Source organism: Cavia porcellus, unplaced genomic scaffold, assembly GCF_034190915.1.
Source record: "Cavia porcellus strain 051 isolate PalLab524CR breed Dunkin Hartley unplaced genomic scaffold, mCavPor4.1 scaffold_17, whole genome shotgun sequence".
NCBI classification, from domain to species: Eukaryota; Metazoa; Chordata; class Mammalia; order Rodentia; family Caviidae; genus Cavia; species Cavia porcellus.
This window is the reverse complement of record NW_026947500.1, coordinates 18938102-18954978: the sequence shown is the minus strand read 5'-3', so window position 1 is coordinate 18954978 and position 16877 is coordinate 18938102. Positions and strand designations below refer to the sequence as shown.

General features: G+C 47.5%; 1 protein-coding gene and 1 long non-coding RNA gene across 9 annotated transcripts in view; one reads left to right on the top strand and one right to left on the bottom strand.

Moving 5' to 3' along the window:
- Fgd3 (FYVE, RhoGEF and PH domain containing 3) overlaps positions 1 to 16877 on the top strand; it is a 53405-nt gene that overhangs the window by 20008 nt on the left and 16520 nt on the right. For all 8 annotated transcript variants that reach the window (XM_063227333.1, XM_063227332.1, XM_013150659.3 and 5 more), the window contains 5 exons: positions 8349 to 8438; positions 9103 to 9239; positions 11164 to 11320; positions 14863 to 15001; positions 15834 to 15892. In XM_063227333.1, the coding sequence (XP_063083403.1) occupies positions 8349 to 8438; positions 9103 to 9239; positions 11164 to 11320; positions 14863 to 15001; positions 15834 to 15892 (582 nt within the window). The remainder of the gene's footprint in view (positions 1 to 8348; positions 8439 to 9102; positions 9240 to 11163; positions 11321 to 14862; positions 15002 to 15833; positions 15893 to 16877) is intronic.
- LOC111756295 (uncharacterized) lies at positions 1965 to 7468 on the bottom strand. Its single transcript, XR_002790787.2, has 3 exons — positions 6603 to 7468; positions 5454 to 5537; positions 1965 to 2361 (listed from the first exon to the last, which is right to left on the bottom strand). It is a non-coding gene; the product is annotated as an uncharacterized LOC111756295 (long non-coding RNA).

The following is a 16877-nucleotide window of genomic DNA, read 5'->3' as shown; positions in this document are numbered from 1 at the left end:
GAGAAGTCTAAAGGGTAAACAGTTTAAAGAGAAAAATAAAAGATAAGTAATAGAAAATAGAGGGATAGATCCCTTCCAAATGGGGAGGGGGACCAGAGATAGAAGGAGAGGAGAGATGAGAGGAGAGCAGGCAAAAAAAAGAGTTCAGATGTGTTGTACACATGTACCAACTCCCCATGAGTAATCAATATATACAGCAAATATTACTAATAAACTCAAACAGATGTCAGAACATGGGAAAGAAATGGCTGGAAAAGTGCAGACTCCCAGGCTCCTCCACTTAGGTCCAGGAAGGTCTGTTGTGTCAGAGGAAGACGTGGATGCTTCTGTCACTAGTGAGAACAGGTTGTCTGCTCCAATAGAAAGCCCTACCCAGACCTTGTCTTGGTCCAGGAAGTTTATACTTGTAACCTTATGGAAAGTGTGTTGGAATTCCAAAAATTAATCTTAATCCACCACTTCCAGTGCAATTGCCACTCTAGCCCACAGCGAGAATAAACATACTAGGGCATATTTATAGTTATGAGGAGCCAAGGGGTCCTAAGAACAAAGGCCTCAACCCAGGATCCAACCCAGATTTCATTAATTAGTGAAGAAGGGAGAGGACTGAGGATGAGCGACTGGGAGAATGGCAGGAAATATGTGAGCGCCGTGAGCTGGGCAGGAGGCCTGAGATCACCTCTGCAATATGCAGAGAGGAGGACATGCAGAGAGCCCGATCTTCATAGCACAGTGGAGGGAGCATCTAATGTATAGGGAGGGGGCAGTGCCTCAGCTCTGAGGTGCAAGCTTCTCTGCCCTGGGCAGTCACAACCTCTTATCTTGAGGCTCCATCCCAGGATAGCCCTGGAGCCCTGGCTCTTCATCCCACCAGTGTCACCCATGTTTTGGGAGTCACGGGGCAGGGAAACAGCAGCCCAGCTTCAAACATTACACACCAGCTCCTCAGCCAGCCCTGTTTACATTGCTGAGCACCAGTTGAAGGGAAAGGGAATGGCTTAGCCAGCTCTGTGCGCATCAGTGTGTAGAGACAGGGCCAGGCTTAGCCAAAGTGGAGATGATTGCTCTTTGTTCAAGGAGAGTCCTCCAGGTGGTGCTCCACATTCCCCACTTCGGGGGCACAGAGTTAGGACACTGTTCACCATGCACCGGGTGATCTTTGGAGGAAGCATTGGTCCAGGAACCCAGGGCACTCTGCCTGTCCTGCTGAGTCTGCCTTCCATCATGACAACTACTGAGACAAGCAGCTGACAAAGATGGAATGTTTATTTAGGCTCACAGTTCCAGAAGTTTCAGTCCATGGTTAGTTAGTCTATGGCTTTGGTCCTGCAGTGATGCATCTTGGCAAGAGTAGGTGACAGAGTAAAACTACTCATCTCATGACAAGGAAGTGAAAAAAAGAAAGAAGAAGGAACCGTACCCACAGTTCCCTTCCAAGCCACGCCCCCAGTGACCCAAAGACTCCCACCAGGTTTTACCTCTTACGGCTCACTACCTCCTAGGAGCTCCATGCTGGGGCCCAAACCTTTAACACATAGCCTCTGGGGGACATTCCAGATCCAGTCTATATGAGGTAGAATGAAGGATACTAATTTGGGGTAACACAGGTGTATACACACATCAAGTTGGCAGATCAACTTGCACCCGTGAAAAATGAGTTAGAAGAAAACTGGAAATAATGAAGGAAAGGCACCGTGAAAGGATAAGGGTGTAATCCCGCACACCTCTGGTCAGGAAATCACCCAGCTCTCAGAGGACACATGGGGTATCCTAGGCCAGGCACGCAGTTGCCATTCCCACGGGGCCTGGAGGGACACTGGGCCAGGTAGAGGAGGAGGGCTGGATCCATTCCCAGAAAAGAACTGCTCCTGGGCAGACTTTCCTTCCATCCTACTGCAGACTCTGTATTCATGAATACTCATATATTCATTTATTTATATTAATAAAATATAACCGAGATTGAATTACACTTAAAACGTGTAGTACCTTTAATTTCTGTGCCTGGCGTGTGTAGGGTAAGCCATTGAGAGTACAGGGGGCCTCTACTATTTTACATGTCCTTTCAAGCTCATGCAAGGGGGACTGGGAGCAGGGTCTCTTTTACAAATAGATAAACTGAGGCACGAGGTGCTGAGTTAAGCAGCTGGGATCAAGCTGTTCCGAGCTGGGCTTCTCATTTCCTCCCGGGTTCTCCTTCGGGCCAAACCATCGTGGGGCAGCTGTGTTTGAATCAGGAGGAACGCTGCTGGCTTGTGGTGGCCCATTCTGATGCCACCTCCAGGACAGGAACTCGCCATGCCTTGTGTGGTCCCCCACCCGGCAGCAGCTGGCATTGTGGGCACAGCAGGGGTGAGCAGTTCCCTGGGGAGACGTGTGTGGTCAGTCCTGAAGCAGCCTGTTCCCCAGGAGTTACTGAGACTGCAGATCTAGGTCATTACTCTCAGCAGTTTTTTAATGGAGTCTTTAGGATTTTCTACAAGTAAGGTTAGGTCATCTGTGAGCTGATTTAATTTTTGCTACTTCCTTTACAATGTGGAAGATTTTTTTTTTTTTTTTTTTTGTCTTTTTGAGACAGGGTCTCCCTGTGCACTTCAGGCTGACTTTGGGCTCACTTTGTAGCCCAGGCTGGTCTCAAACTTAACAACCATCCGCCTGCCACAGCCTCCCGAGTGCTGGGATTCCAGGTGTGAGCCATCACACCTGGCTGCCTGGAGGAGTTTTTTAAAAATTATTTTTCTTGCCTGATTGCTTTGCTAAGGATTCTAGTACTGTGTGAAGCACAGCTGGCAAAAGTAGGCGCCCAACCTTGTCTTGTTTGTGACCTTAGAGGAAAAGCCCTTCAGTCCGTCGTTACGGAGTGGGAGGTTTGCTGTGGGATCTGCATAGGTGGCCTTTGTGACACTCAGGGTGTTTACTTCTGTTCCCACTTTGCTGAGTGTTTTAATTGTGAAATGGTGTTTAGTCTTGGGCACCTTTTTGCATCCACTGTGATGTCTTTTTTGTCTTCCATGCTGTCAGTGTGTGGCATATTGCCCTAATTGGTTTTTATATGTTGAACCATAGTTTCATTTTAAAATAAATTTGACTTACTCGTGGGGGTTTCAATATGCCATTGGTTTTTCTAGTATTTTGTTGAGCTTTTGACATCAATATCCATCAAGGATATTGGCCTGTATTTTTCTCTTCTTGTAATGTTTTGTGTGGTTTTGTATCAGGATAACATTAGCCTTATTGCATGAGCTTGGAAGTATTCCCTCCTCTTCAAATTTTTGGAGGAGTTTCAGGAAGATTTGTGTTAATTCATCCTCCTCCTCCTCCTCTTCCTCCTCTTCTTCCTCAGCTTTTTCAGACAGAGTGTGGTAATGCAGTTCAGGCTGGCTTTGAGCTCACTTTGTAGCCCAGGTTGGTTATCGAACTTGCAAAGATCCTCCTGCCTCAATCTCCCGGAGTGCCGGGATTACCAGCATGCACCACCACCCTTGGCTAATTGTTATTTAAATTTGTCATAGAATTCATCAGTGGAGCCATCTGGTCCTGAATTTTTCTTCACTGGGAAGTTTTTGATTACTGATTCAATGTTCTTATGTACTGCTAATCTTTTTAGAGTTTTCATTTCTTCATGATTTGCCCTTTATAAATCGTGTGTTTCTAAGCATTTATTTATTTCTTGTAGGTGATACAATTCATTGGGATATATTTATTCATGTTTTAATTTCTATGGTGTCAATTTTAATCTCCCTTCTTGCATTTCTGGTTTTAATTCTCTTTTTTTGTAAATTAATCTAGTTAAAGGTTTGTGGATTGTTTCTTTTTGAAAACTCAACTTCTGTTTTTTATTTTTTTCTCCATTGTCTTGCCATTCTGTTTCATTTATCTCGGTTCTTATCTTTATTGTTTCCTTCCTTTTTGCTAGCTTTGCATTTAACTTACTCTGTCTTCTCTGGTTTGTAAGTTTAGGTTGATCTGTAAGTTTAGGTTGTTGACTCAAGATCTTTTTTCTTTTAATATACATATATATATATATATATTTTGTCTTTTTCCTTTTTTTTTTTTTTCTTTTTTCTTTTTTTTTTCAGGCACTTATGCCGCTAAGCTAAATCTCCAGCCCCCTGTCTTTTTCCTTTTTATCGATACCGGGGATCGAACCCACGACTGCCTGCTTGCAAGGCAGGCGCTTACGCCACTGATAAATCCCCAGCCCCTAATGTACATATTTTAATGTGCATATATAAAGTTATAAATATCCATCTTTGCATTACTTTTGCTGGGTTCTCTAAAGACATAATTTCATTTAGTCTCAATGTATTTCTAGTTTCCCTTTGACTTCTTTCACCCATTGGTTGTTTAAAGGTATATTATTTAATTTTCACGTATCTGTGGATCTTCATTGTGTTACTGTTTTCTAATTTCATTCCATTGTGGCTGGAAAAGATACGTGAATGAGCCAGGTATGGTGGCGCACGCCCATAATCCCAGCTCTTGGGAGGCTGAGGCAGGAGGATCATTGCAAATTTGAGACTAGTCTGGGGTACAAAGTGAGCTCAAGGCCAGCCTGAACTGCATAGTGAGACCCTGTCTCAAAAAGACAAAAAAAAAAAAAAAAAAAAAAAAAGATACTGGGATGATTTCAGTCTTTTTGAATTTGTTAAGAGTTGTTTGATGCATAAATGTGAAGCCTATTCCTGAGGAAAATGTATATTATGGTATTGTTGGGTAGAGTATTCTGTATTTTTCTGTTAAGCATCATTATTTATAGTTTTCTTCAAAGTCCCTATTTCCTTACTAATCCTCTATATGGTTGTTTTGTCCATTGAGAGTGAGGTATTAGAATTTCCAACTTTTCATTTCTTGGCACCTATTTCTCTGTTCAAATCTATCAAAATTTGCTTCATATATTTAGAATTTCTGAGCTTTGGTGCATAAATAGTCATTGTTATGCCTTCTGAGTGGCTTGGCCCTTATGTCTTTTTTTTGGTACCAGGGATTGAACTCACGACCTAGCGCTTGCCAGACAGGCGCTTAAGCTGCTGAGCTAAATCTCCAGTCCTGGCCCTTCCTTATATTGTTATATGATGTCCTTGCTGCTTGTAATACTTTTTCAAGAAAGCCTATTTTGTCTGCTGTAAACCTGACCATTCTTGTTTCCTTCTGGTTACCATTTGCATGAAATATCTCCTTTCATTCTTTCCACTTTCAGTTCATATATGTCTTTATACCCAAACGAAGTTTCTTATAAATAGCATAGAGTTGGATTCCACTCTTTCAGCCCACTCAGTCAGCCTAAAGCTGTGCATGTGTAATGCTGGAGATCAAGCCCTCAGCCTTGTATATCTAGGCAAATTCTTTACCATCCTCTGAGCAACACCCTCTGACTATATATATATATGTTAATTTTAAGGACAATAAAACCCAACAGCACAAAACAGAATAAAGCCAATCAAAGTGGTACAGACCTTCAGAACAGGACAATAGGTGGTCAACAGTGGCTGCCATGTTATATCTTGTTATCTTCACAATGGCTGTCCATTTCCTCAGACCTAATAAAATCAAACAAAGCAGAATAAAACCAATCAAAACAGAGCATTGAATAAAAGAAAACAATAAACTGGAACAAAACAAAACAGTGAGAACAATACTGGATTGCAAAACATGACAGAAGGAAATCCCCCACATTTGCCGTAATGCATACTGTCATCCTCCCAGCAGATGCTCAGACTACCTGCCTTAGTCCTGCAGAGTTAATCAAACCATACAAGCATGTAGTTGGTTTTTTACCTCGGTTGATAGCAACTCAGCCTGTCCTCTGAATGGATTCTCAGCCTTTGCTCCAGTCTGTACACTGGAAAAGCAAACTGGCTTCCCTCTTCCTGGGCTCCGCCTCCGGGTTACCTGGCCTACAGGAAGATCAAACTAGCTTCTTGATGTGCTTCTCCGAGACTGAGCATGGCTTCTGCTGACTCATGGGAAAAGTGGACTGGGCTTCTCAATCCTGAGCCCCACATGATCTGCCTATATTTTTTCTAATTGAGACATTTAATTACGTTTTTTAGTTATTTATTTATTTGGGGTGGTATCAGGAATCGAACTCAGGACCTCACACTTGCCAGGCACCACTCAGCTAAATCTCCAACCCTAATCCACTTTAATTTAAAGCAATTATCAATGGAGAAGACTCAAGATTCCTTTTCTGTTGTTTTCTGTATGTCTGATTCCTCTTTGTATCCCTCTTTTATATTCCTCTTACTGTCCTTCCCATTTCATTCTTTTTTGTTTGCCACTGATTGCTTTGGATTTCTTTCTCGTTTCCATTTGTATATATTCCATAGCTATTTTTCTTGTAGCTATGACTGTGATTACATAAAATACATTAAAATTATAGCATTTGATTTTATGTGGGTAACGGCTTTAACAACTTCCTTTACAGTTCCCCCACTCCCCTGCTGTGTTATCAGTGTCACCAATTCATTTTTATATGCCGTTCACTGATTAACCTAGATTTAAAGTTTGTCTTGTGTCCTTGTGATTTAACTCTGTGCATCAAAATCATGATAGCATAGATCATTATATTTGTCCCCGTGGCTCCCTTTATTGGGGAATCTTACCTTATCATGCGGTTTGTCTTCCTGTTTGTCATTCTTTCATTTCAACTTGAAAGAGTCTCTCCATAATTTTGTTGTCGTTGTTTTGTTTTGTTAGCAGAGCTAGTGGTAATGAAGTCCCTTCGATGTTGCTGATCTGGAGAAATCTTCATTTCTCTTTCCCGATCCTGGCCTTTCCTCCCTCTTCCTGACCAAGCTCCTCCTCTTTCTTCTTTTTGTGGTCTTTGGCATGAAACCCAGAATCTCCCACATGCTGGTCCAGGGCAGAGCCACATCTCAGCCCTCTCCTTCAGTTTCTCAGGACAGTTTTGCCCAGCCATGTATTCTTCACCTTTCAGCCCTTCAACATCTCACTCGGCCTGGCCCAGAGAGTCCCTTGAGAAATCCTCCGAGACCTTTTTGGAAGCCGCTGTGTATGAGCTACTGGTTTTGTCTTGCTGCTTTCGAGATTATCTTTGACTTTTAGACAATCTAATTATGGCTTGTCTGTGTAGTTTTCTGTTGATTTATTCTGTTGGAGTTCTTTGAGTTCCACGAATTTGCATGCCCATTTCTTTCTTCAGATTTGGGGTTTTCTTAAGCCATTATTTCTTCAAGTAAATTCTCGGTTCCACATGCATGGCGTGGGTCCTCTGTCAGCCCCCAGTGAGTCCCTCAAAGCCTGTTTGCTTTTCTCCTTTGTTTTGCTCCCTGACTTTGATTTTCTAATTCTTCTGCCTGATCAAATCTTCTGCTGCTCTTTATGAGTTTCTCAGGTCAGTTATTGTATTTTGCAGGCCCAGAATAAATTTCATTCTTTTGCACAGTTTTTAATCTCCTCATTGATACATCCTGTTCATGCATTGTTTCCTGATTTCCTGTGGTTATTTGCTTTCAGCAGCTTGACACAGTATCCACCCGTTTAGACTTTTTTCTCCAGTAATTCACTGACCTGATTCTTTAGAGCAGCTTGGGGGGCTCTATTCTGTTCCTCTAATTGGATCATAATTCCTGTTCCTTATATATCTTGTACTTTTTTTTTTTTTTTTTGGTTGGGATCTTAATAAACCACCTCTGCAGTCTTTGTGCGCTGGCTTGGTGCAGGGGTAGAGCCTCCCACATGTGAAGGCAAGTATTCAAGATGTTTGGGAACAGAGAGGTGGCCTTTATCAGACGCCAAAACTGCGAGTCCATGATATTGGACTTCAGCCTCCGTAACTGTGAGAAATGCATTTCTATTGTTTAAAATCTCCCCTTTCATGGGCACTGTTTTCAGTCCTGGGTGCTGTAGCTTCCAGTGATCTCTGGAATCTGCAAGAGGCTTTCTGCTCCGCACATTGCTGCCAATACCATCTGTTTGTGGGGAAGGAGGACCTGCTGCTTCCTAGCCTGCCGTTTTCCTTGCTGACATCTCTCGCTTTTTTGTTTTGGTTTGGTTTTTTGATGGTACTGGGATGCAACCCAGGGCCTCACGCATGCTATGCAAGCACTGTACCACTGACCAGCGCCTCCAGCTCTGCAGTCAGTTTTGATGTGTTGGCTGTAACTACTGTAGTTAGAGATCCGGGAAGATAGCATTGTCTCTGGGGTGCAGTCACTTTGGGGTATTGGCAGAGATGGAAATAGTGTATATGCTAAGAACTAAGCGCCCAGCCCAGGCCGTGAGCTCCTTTGTCGGTGGCCCCTACTCACGCTGGTGAGCAGCAGGGAGCCCGGGCTGGCTGCGATTTTCCATCCCATCCCCGTGACTTGCTTCCCTTCTCTCCGCAGTGCTCCAACCTCCAGAAGTTGCTCCACCTTGCCCAGGAACTCCTACACACCGAGGAGACCTACGTTAAGCGGCTACACCTCCTGGACCAGGTAAGGAAGTGCACACAGCTCAAAGCCCACCTTGGTCCCCTTCCGGAGTCCCAGCAGGTGGGCACTGAGTTTCAGGGAAAAGTACTCCACCCCTTAGCTCCAGGTGGACACTACAGTTGGAATATGAATGACTTTGACACTAAAACTCTGACAAACTCAAGCCTGGTCTAGAAACTTTTATTTTTCTTTCCTTGTTTTGTGCCTCTGGGACAAAGGTGTTGTATGAGCCTCTTGAGGACATTTCTTCTTGGTAGTTGAGCACATACGTGGCTGCAGGGCTCTTGTCTGGGGACAGTGAGCACTACGTACGACCCCTGTCCGAGAGGCAGCCCTGGGCTTCTGAATGCAGGAAATGAGGCCTTCTTGGAAAGCAGAGCTTCCCAGAGTGTATTGTTCCCACTTCCATGTTGCATGACAGGAAAGGAATCCTCAGCCTCCCGCTTCTCCTGAGAGGGGGCAGAGGAGAGGGATCCTGCTTCATCCCCCAAGACTGCCCCTGCCGCCTATCTGTGTGAAGGCCATGAGGTTGGTTGACAACAAGCGGCCACAGTGGCTCTGGCATTCTTTAAGAGAGCATAAGGCAGGGCCCCGCCCAATGCCCACCCTGCATCACTGTGCACAGTGGGCCATACTCAGTGACCATTGTACGCTTCTCTATGCCCAGGTTTTCTGTACCAGGCTGGCAGAAGCAGGGATCCCTCCAGAAGTCACGACAGGCATCTTCTCTAACATTTCCTCCATCTATCGCTTCCATGGGCAGTTCCTGCTGCCCGAGCTACGTACAAGGATAATGGAGGAGTGGTGAGTGCCGTCCATGCTGCCTGATGCCCCTGGGGCCTCCAAGCAGGAGTTGGGTGGCTGGGATCCCGGGGGTGCCTAGGGCACTGTCTCCTGGTGACCGAGGCACCCTCCTCGGGCACCCCACTTTCCAAGGGGTGACCTTGACCTGCCTCTTAGCATCTCCAAGCCTAGCTTCTGAGGGGGCTGATGATACAGAACACACTGAGGGTGATTTAAAGAATAAGTGTTTATGTCTGGAAACACAGACCAGGGAACAAGGAGTGCTACCTGGTTTGTTTTCCCTCCCAGCATGGAGGCCACCTTTGCCTTGACAAAGCCTCTTCCTCCTGCCCCTTTGTATTTTTTTTTTTTTTGTCTTTTTCATTTTTACCGGTACCGGGGATCGAATTCACGACTGCCTGCTTGCAAGGCAGGCGCTTATGCCGCTGAGCTAAATCCCCAGCCCCCGCCTCCTGCCCCTTTGTCCCTTCCATCCATCAGCAGGGTGCATCTCCAGTTAGAGTTTGCTTTGGGTCCCTGCTGTCCAGTCCCTGCAGCCCTGGCTTCCCTGAGTGTCCCCTGAGACCAGAGCCAGAGATCCCAGCTAAGGAAGTCAGGACCAGACCCAGTCACTTTACACATCTTCAGGGTGGGATCCAGCTGCAGAGCAGGTCACACTGGGTCCCCAAGGTAGTCGGGGCTGGGTGTGAACCTTCTGGTTGACCAAGTCAGATGTAGGCTTTCTTCTTCCAGGCCCGAGAGACTCAACCATAAATGTGTATGCAGCCTCCCGGGCTCCTTCTGTGGCAGTGGCACAGGGGTCCAAGCCCTCACCACCCTGCCTGCTCCTGGACTTTTCAGTCAAAGCCTTCCTTGTGTCGGCCACGGCAGGAATTTGTGACAGTGTTTTTGTTTTGTTTTGTTTTTGGTGGCAGTGGTTTTATGCCTATGGATTTTTCTCTTTGATTTCGTTATTCATGTAGAGCAAATCTTCAATAATGAGTCCTCACGTAAAAGGCTATTAATGTTTTTCACTTCTCGGAATGTACTTCCAAGAAGTCCTGTCCCAAAGCACCAGTAAGCTTTGTGATCAGTACTGCAAAGTTCGAGTATCCCTTTGACCTTGGCAACCCAGGGAAGAATCCTGATTCTAATCTTTTCTCATTAAAGGATGCAAAATAAGCCCCGAGTGTGGCAGTGCATGTTCATAATCCCAGCACTCTGGGAAGCTGAGTTGGGAGGACCCAAGGTCTGCTCAGCCTGGATGATATAGCAACTTAGCAGAAATCAGTGTCAAAGCTGAAAATTTAAAAAGGGCTGGGATGTAGCTGAGTAGGAAGGCTCTGGATTCAATTCCTGGTATCACCAAAAATAAATAAATAAGTAAAAGAAAGAAAGAAAGAGAGAGAGAGATAAAAGAAAAAAAGGCACAAAATAATACTTCAGTACCCTCTTTGATAACTCAGTGTCTTCTGTATTTGGGCACTGAGTCTCTGCCTGTTCTGCTGAGGTGTTTAAAGATAGCTGCTTCTCCTCCTCCTCGTCCTCCTCCTTCTTCTTTGGGGAGGGTTGGTGCTGAAGACACTGAGCCATATCTCTTGCTTTGTTTGTTTGTTTTTTGAGACAGGGTCTTCCTAACTCACTAAATTACCCTGATTGGGTCACATTTGTAATTCTCCTGACTCAGCCTCTCAAAATACTAGAATTACAGGCAGACATCACCAGCCCCTGCTGGCATTCTATTCTTCAGTCTCCCAGGAGCATCCTATGTCCTGCTCCATGTGACACAGAGGAGAAAGCAGTCTCAGAGAGGGTGACTCAGGTACCCACCACCATCTAGCACCAGGGGCCAGGGGTTGCCCCCCACATCTGTTCAGGTCCCCTAACCTTAGGAGCGCTTGTCCTGCCCAGGCTGTTTCTCTGATGACCTTTCTCCCTGACAAAGGGACACCAAGCCCCGGCTCGGGGATATCCTACAGAAGCTGGCCCCATTCTTGAAGATGTATGGGGAGTACGTCAAGAACTTTGACCGGGCAGTGGGGCTGGTGAGCTCGTGGACCCAGCGCTCTCCATCCTTTAAGGACGTTGTCCATAGTATCCAGGTAGGTGGCCTCGAGCAGGCAGCCTCGAGACATGTGGGCTGGGTGTGAGCGTGTGTGCATGTGTGTGTGAAGATGTTTTTTTGTGCATTCAGCAGCAGTAGATGAGTTCATTGATGTTTGGGGGCAGAGAGAAAATCAGTAAAGTCATGGGACCTGTCCAGATGCCCCCTTGATGCTTTGATCTGCATAGTGACGTTCAGGGATGAATGATGATTCCTAATTCACAGCGGGGAAATGGGGCCCAGGAACATAAACTAGCAGTCAGGCTGCTGGGGCAGATGGGGAGCAGCCCAAGTGGGTTTCTGAGAGGACAGAGCTGTGGACCGTGCAGGTGCAATGGTTCTGCAGCCCTGCAGAGGGGACAGGGCAAAGTCCTGCTTCCCAGGACACAGTTGTACGGGTTTCTTCCCTTGTAGCCTTTTGCTAGTGCATTGTAAATTATCAAGAGAGACCTTGGCCAGGGCTCCCCAGGCTCCCCTGAGGTATCCTCCTCAGCCCTGAGACATAAGCTTACTGTTTTTCTTTTCTTCTCCTCCTCTTCCATCATCATTCTCGTTGTCATCATACTTGTCATTGTCATCATCCTTATCAAAATGTTGTGATTGAGGACATTGAATTCTGTCTAAATTTGCATTTGCCAATTTATATCTGATTTGGTTGTTTCAAGGAAGAATGGCGGGGGAGACATAATCAAGACCCATTTGCTTTTCCTCCCACATTGCCTGTCAAGCAGGGGAGGGCGTACTTTGAGGAGTTTGACTTTCTTTGGGGAGATGTCACAACACTAAAATATTTACATGGTCACACAGCATGATGACATGTGTGTGACCTGGAGCTCAATGAGCAGGTCCCCTGAGTGGTGAGATGGTGCCTGGCCCAGCACAGACTACAGTTTCCTTATCCGCACAGTGCAAGCCAAATTCATGTGTCCAGCAGGGCCTTAGGGGGTGGGACACTTGTCAGACTGAGATGACAGATGACCATCTGCTGTGGCCACATTGGCACTGTACTATACCCAGCAGCAACTGCCTAGGGACATTTGCTCGTGGACACAGCTTGTGGTCACAGACTGGCTACTGACCAGTGTGTCCTGACAGCTGGGCAGACGCCAGGTGCGGGGCACAGCAGGCTGTGGGAAGGCTCTGCACCTCAGACTCAGCATAGTCAGCCATGCTTCGCAGGTGACATTGCCCCCAAGGACCTGGTCCCTGTCTGCGGACACTGGTGTGGCTCCTGCTATTTGATGGGAGCCAGGAATGCCCTGCAGTGCTCAGCATGGCCCACAACCTCTGACATGTGTGGGCCAAGTCTGGCACAGCCCAGATGGGATCGGGTCATGGTCAAGTTTCCCAAGGTTTTGGAAGGCTTCCTTTGTTCAACCCAAAGCATATTGTAAATTATTGAAACTTTTATTTTTAAATAATCTCAAAACTTTACAGAAAAGTTGCAAAAATAACAAAGTGTTGGATAACATTGTATCCTGGTCACCTTTCTCTGTAAATGCATACTCATACCTATGAGGATTTTTTAGTTTTTTGGTATTTAGTTGCGGATACTGTAGCTCTTTGTTGCTAAGAGTGGACGAGATTATTCTCCCGAGTGACCGCAGCACAGTGATCAAAACCAGGAATTTTGGCACTGATGTCCTAGTTCTACTGATTCCACAGCCCATACTCAAATGTTACCAGTTGTCCCAGTGTCTTTTTTTTTCTGGTCAGCCTGAGACTACCCATCACGTTCATCACGTCCGTCTTCTTTCATCTAGGACAGGCCTCTGTCCTGCTGTCCTCCAGGACTCGTTGGGTTCCTCTGCTGCTCTTCCATGATCTGGCACAGGCGATGTGCTCCTGTGGGTTTCCCTGGAGTGAGGTTGTGATCTCACTTGGTCTTGCCTGGCCGCACACATCTTCCGTTTGCCTCCTTTCTGGTGATTCTCACTTAAAGAAGGGTGGGGTGCCAGGCCTCTTCACCAGGAAGTCAGACTTGTCTCTCTCTACACCTCAGCTTCTTGTGGGGAGATGCTGTGTGGGCACGTGACTATCACATTCCTCATCAGTACGAAGGTTGCAGAGTAGTCTGTCACGGGCCCCCTGGATCCAGACAGGCTTACAATCCCCTGAGCTGGAAACTGTTGACCCTGGAGCAGGTGAAAATGGTTGGGGCCTCGAGATCCAGGGGGGAACCACAGGAGCTGGTGGACTATGAGCAGAAGCATCAGTCCCTTATTTAGCCAAGATGCTTCTAGTGAGTCCTGCCAGGGGAGGAGGAAAAAAGGGGGCTCAGGAAACCCCAAGTGGAACGCAGCTGTGATTGCTTTTGGCATGTGCACAGTGTGATCAGAATACACTGGAAAGATGCATGTCATTGACCCCCCTCAAAGCGAGCCCCTTGCTTTGGACCTACTGCTACCACAGCCCTTGACATTTTCTGAAGCTGTTCTGGAAGCCCTCTCTCAGGAGCGCCTTTGGTTGAGTTGTCTTGGCTGCTTCAATGTCTTCAATGAATCCCAAACATTCACCTTTTGTGGTCACTTTGCCTTTGGGGAAGAGCTGGAAGTCACATGGTACTAGATCCTTGACCCTGGGAGTGTGGATTCTCTGTCCTGCTTTGACCTGCCTGACTTTCCATGGGATGGCGCTTGTGAGCAGCATTCACAGTACTTTTTTTTGTTTTTTGTTTTTTGTCTTTTTGAGACAGGGTCTTACTATGTAGTTCAGGCTGGCCTTGGGCCCAGGCTGGTTTTGAATTTGCAATGATCCTCCTGCCTCAGCCTCCCAAGTGCTGGTTTTATAGGTGTGAGCTACTATACCCAGCTCCCCAGTATTTTTGATCACACCTTGTGAAGGCATGAAAGAAAATTGCCAGAATTGCTTTGGAAAGGGTTAAGAAGGGTGAGAAAAGTGTGTTCGAAAAGGGAAGAACTATCTTGAGATGGATGAGTGCATCTTTTGCCATGATAAATTTTTAGTATGTAAACATTCACTGTATACTTGGATCATACATTGTATATGTCTGCAGCTATGATGCTGGATTAAGGGTTTGCTTTGCCCAGGGGAGCTGTGCATTGCTGCTGGAGCTCTGGAAGTGGGTACTACAAGTCAGAGAGTGCTGGGAGATGCTGGGAGCCCCAAGTAGGGTGGGGCAGACCCTGGCCACCTGGGTGAGAGCACCCTGCCTGCCCACTCCCATGCCCATGCCCATGTTTATAATGGGAGAATTCTCAGGACAACTTCTGGACATGAGGAGAGGCCACATCCAATTCCCTGCAGGGCATGTGGGCAAAGCCCTGCCCCATATCCCAGCTCCTGTCCATGGCAAATGCAGCGGGGGACAGTAACTCCTGCAGGAAGAGATGGCCTTGTGCTTGCATTGTCTTCTGCAATGAGGATTTGTGTGAAGAGCAAGCTGTGGGTCTAGAGTAGGCCCACCTGGCTTCTGGTTGTGATGCCGCTGCAGCTGCTTGAGCCTCAGTTCTGGGCAGCCTCTAGGGCTGTGGTGGCCACACGTGTCCTTAGGTGCCCCCTCTGCCCTCCGTCTTGCAGAAGCAGGAGGTATGCGGGAACCTGACGCTGCAGCACCACATGCTGGAGCCTGTCCAGAGGGTCCCCCGCTATGAGCTGCTGCTCAAGGACTACTTAAAGAGGCTCCCCGAGGATGCCCCAGACCGCAAGGATGCTGAGAGTGAGTGGAGGTGGCTGCCAGGTGGAGGGGTCCTGAGAGGGGATGGGGATTGGGGACCTGCCGTGAGCCCTGGCGTAGGGAAAAGGGAAGGAGGAAAGAGACGGACACAGAAATAAGAGACATATAGGGGAGAGACAGACTGAGAAAAACAGAGCAGAGGAGGGAGAGGGATTCAGAGAAGCAGGGGTGGGAGAATCAGAGATGGAGACAGAGACAGAGGGAGAGAAACAGACATGAAGAGACAGAAATAGGGGGAAGAAAGACAGGAACAGAGAGAGTGGCAGGTGGGCCGTGGCACCTTTTCCCTGTCCCCCATGGGCCTCGTCTGTGAGCTCTTTACACTGCTGGACCCAGAGTGGTCAGGAACAAAGTGAAGGGAGAAAGAAATGCCAAGAGAAAGAAACAGAGGGAGAAGGGGAGAGAGAAGCATAAGATAAGCAGAGGCAGAATCGGAGACACAGAGTCCTCGAGAAAGAACCAAGAGCACCAGCCTCTAGCAGGTCCAGAAGTGACATAGTGAGTGGGGTACAGAGGGATCCCCCTTGCCTGGCCTGTGACCAGGATGCTGGCGCTGGAGAAAGTGCAGCCAGACAGTGCCCCTGTGTGGAGCTTATACTGCAGCAGCAGGTCAATGAGAAGGGGTCTATTCAGGAACGTTGGGGCCCTAGTGGGTCCCCAGCAAGTGGGGTGCATCTGCAGGGCCACAGGCCTCACCCTGCCCAGGTATGAGGAAGAGCCAGGGCTCCCTGAGACAGGCCATGTGCAGTGCAGGGACACCGCACCTCCCCATTGGGGCAGCCGCCTGGGCTCCTGAGTCTGCCTTCTCCTGCAGGGTCTCTGGAGCTCATCTCCACAGCTGCCAACCATTCCAACGCAGCCATCCGGAAAATGGTGAGTGCAGCTGCTGGGAAGGGCAGAGTGGGGCAGAGTGCAGGGGTGGGTGGGCTGTGGTACCTTCTCCCTGTTCCCCATGGGCCTGAACACTCTGAACCCCCCTGGGCTTCTGTTGCACTCCCTGCCCCCATGGGCCTCTGACACTCCTGAACCCAGGGTGTCAGAGGCTCTATCTCGAGCTGGAGAGACAGGCTGCTTCTCAGATATACAGTCCTTAGTATCCTGTGCCCTAGTTTTCCCATCTTGAAAATAGGGGCCCTTCAGGGCTGGGGATTTAGCTCAGTAGCATAAGCGCCTGCCTGGCAAGCACGAGGTCATGAGTTAGATCCCCAGTACCGCCAAAAAAAAAAAAAAAAAAAAAGAAAGAAAGAAAGAAAAAGAAATAGGGGCCCTTTGGGAGGCTGAGGCAGAAGGATCTTGCAAGTTCAAGACTAGCCTAGGCTACAAAGCGAGCTTAAAGCCAGCCTGAACTGCATAGTGAGACCTTGTCTCAAAAAGACAAAAAAAAAAAAAATTTTTATTTTAAAGTAATAGAGGGCCCTCCCAAGCCTGGTCTCTTTGGGCTTTGTGGGGTTAAAAGAATTTCTGCACATGGTGCGCCCTTAACAGGAGCATGCATAGTAAGTGTCAGCTGTCATTAGTGTCATCAGTCATTCATTCATCATAGAAGGGTAGAGTCCTCTTCCTCTGCTGGGCCTGTGCTGTGCATGCCCGCCCGGTACATCCTCAGTACCCCTCATATGCACAGCCAGTTCCCTCAGTCCACGCCAGGACCCCCCAGCTTCCGCATACATACCAGCTGCACGCTCAGCATCTCCAGGACAAGCCAGGCCCCCCAGTGCAGGCTGGGTGCATGCCCGGCCTCCCCAGCATCTGCCAGGGCCATGCACAGCCCCCTGGAACATGCCGGCTCAAAGACAGCATGATGAGCTGTGCACAGGCCAGGTGCCTGCTCAACCTCCCTAACTGCCCACGCAGCCCT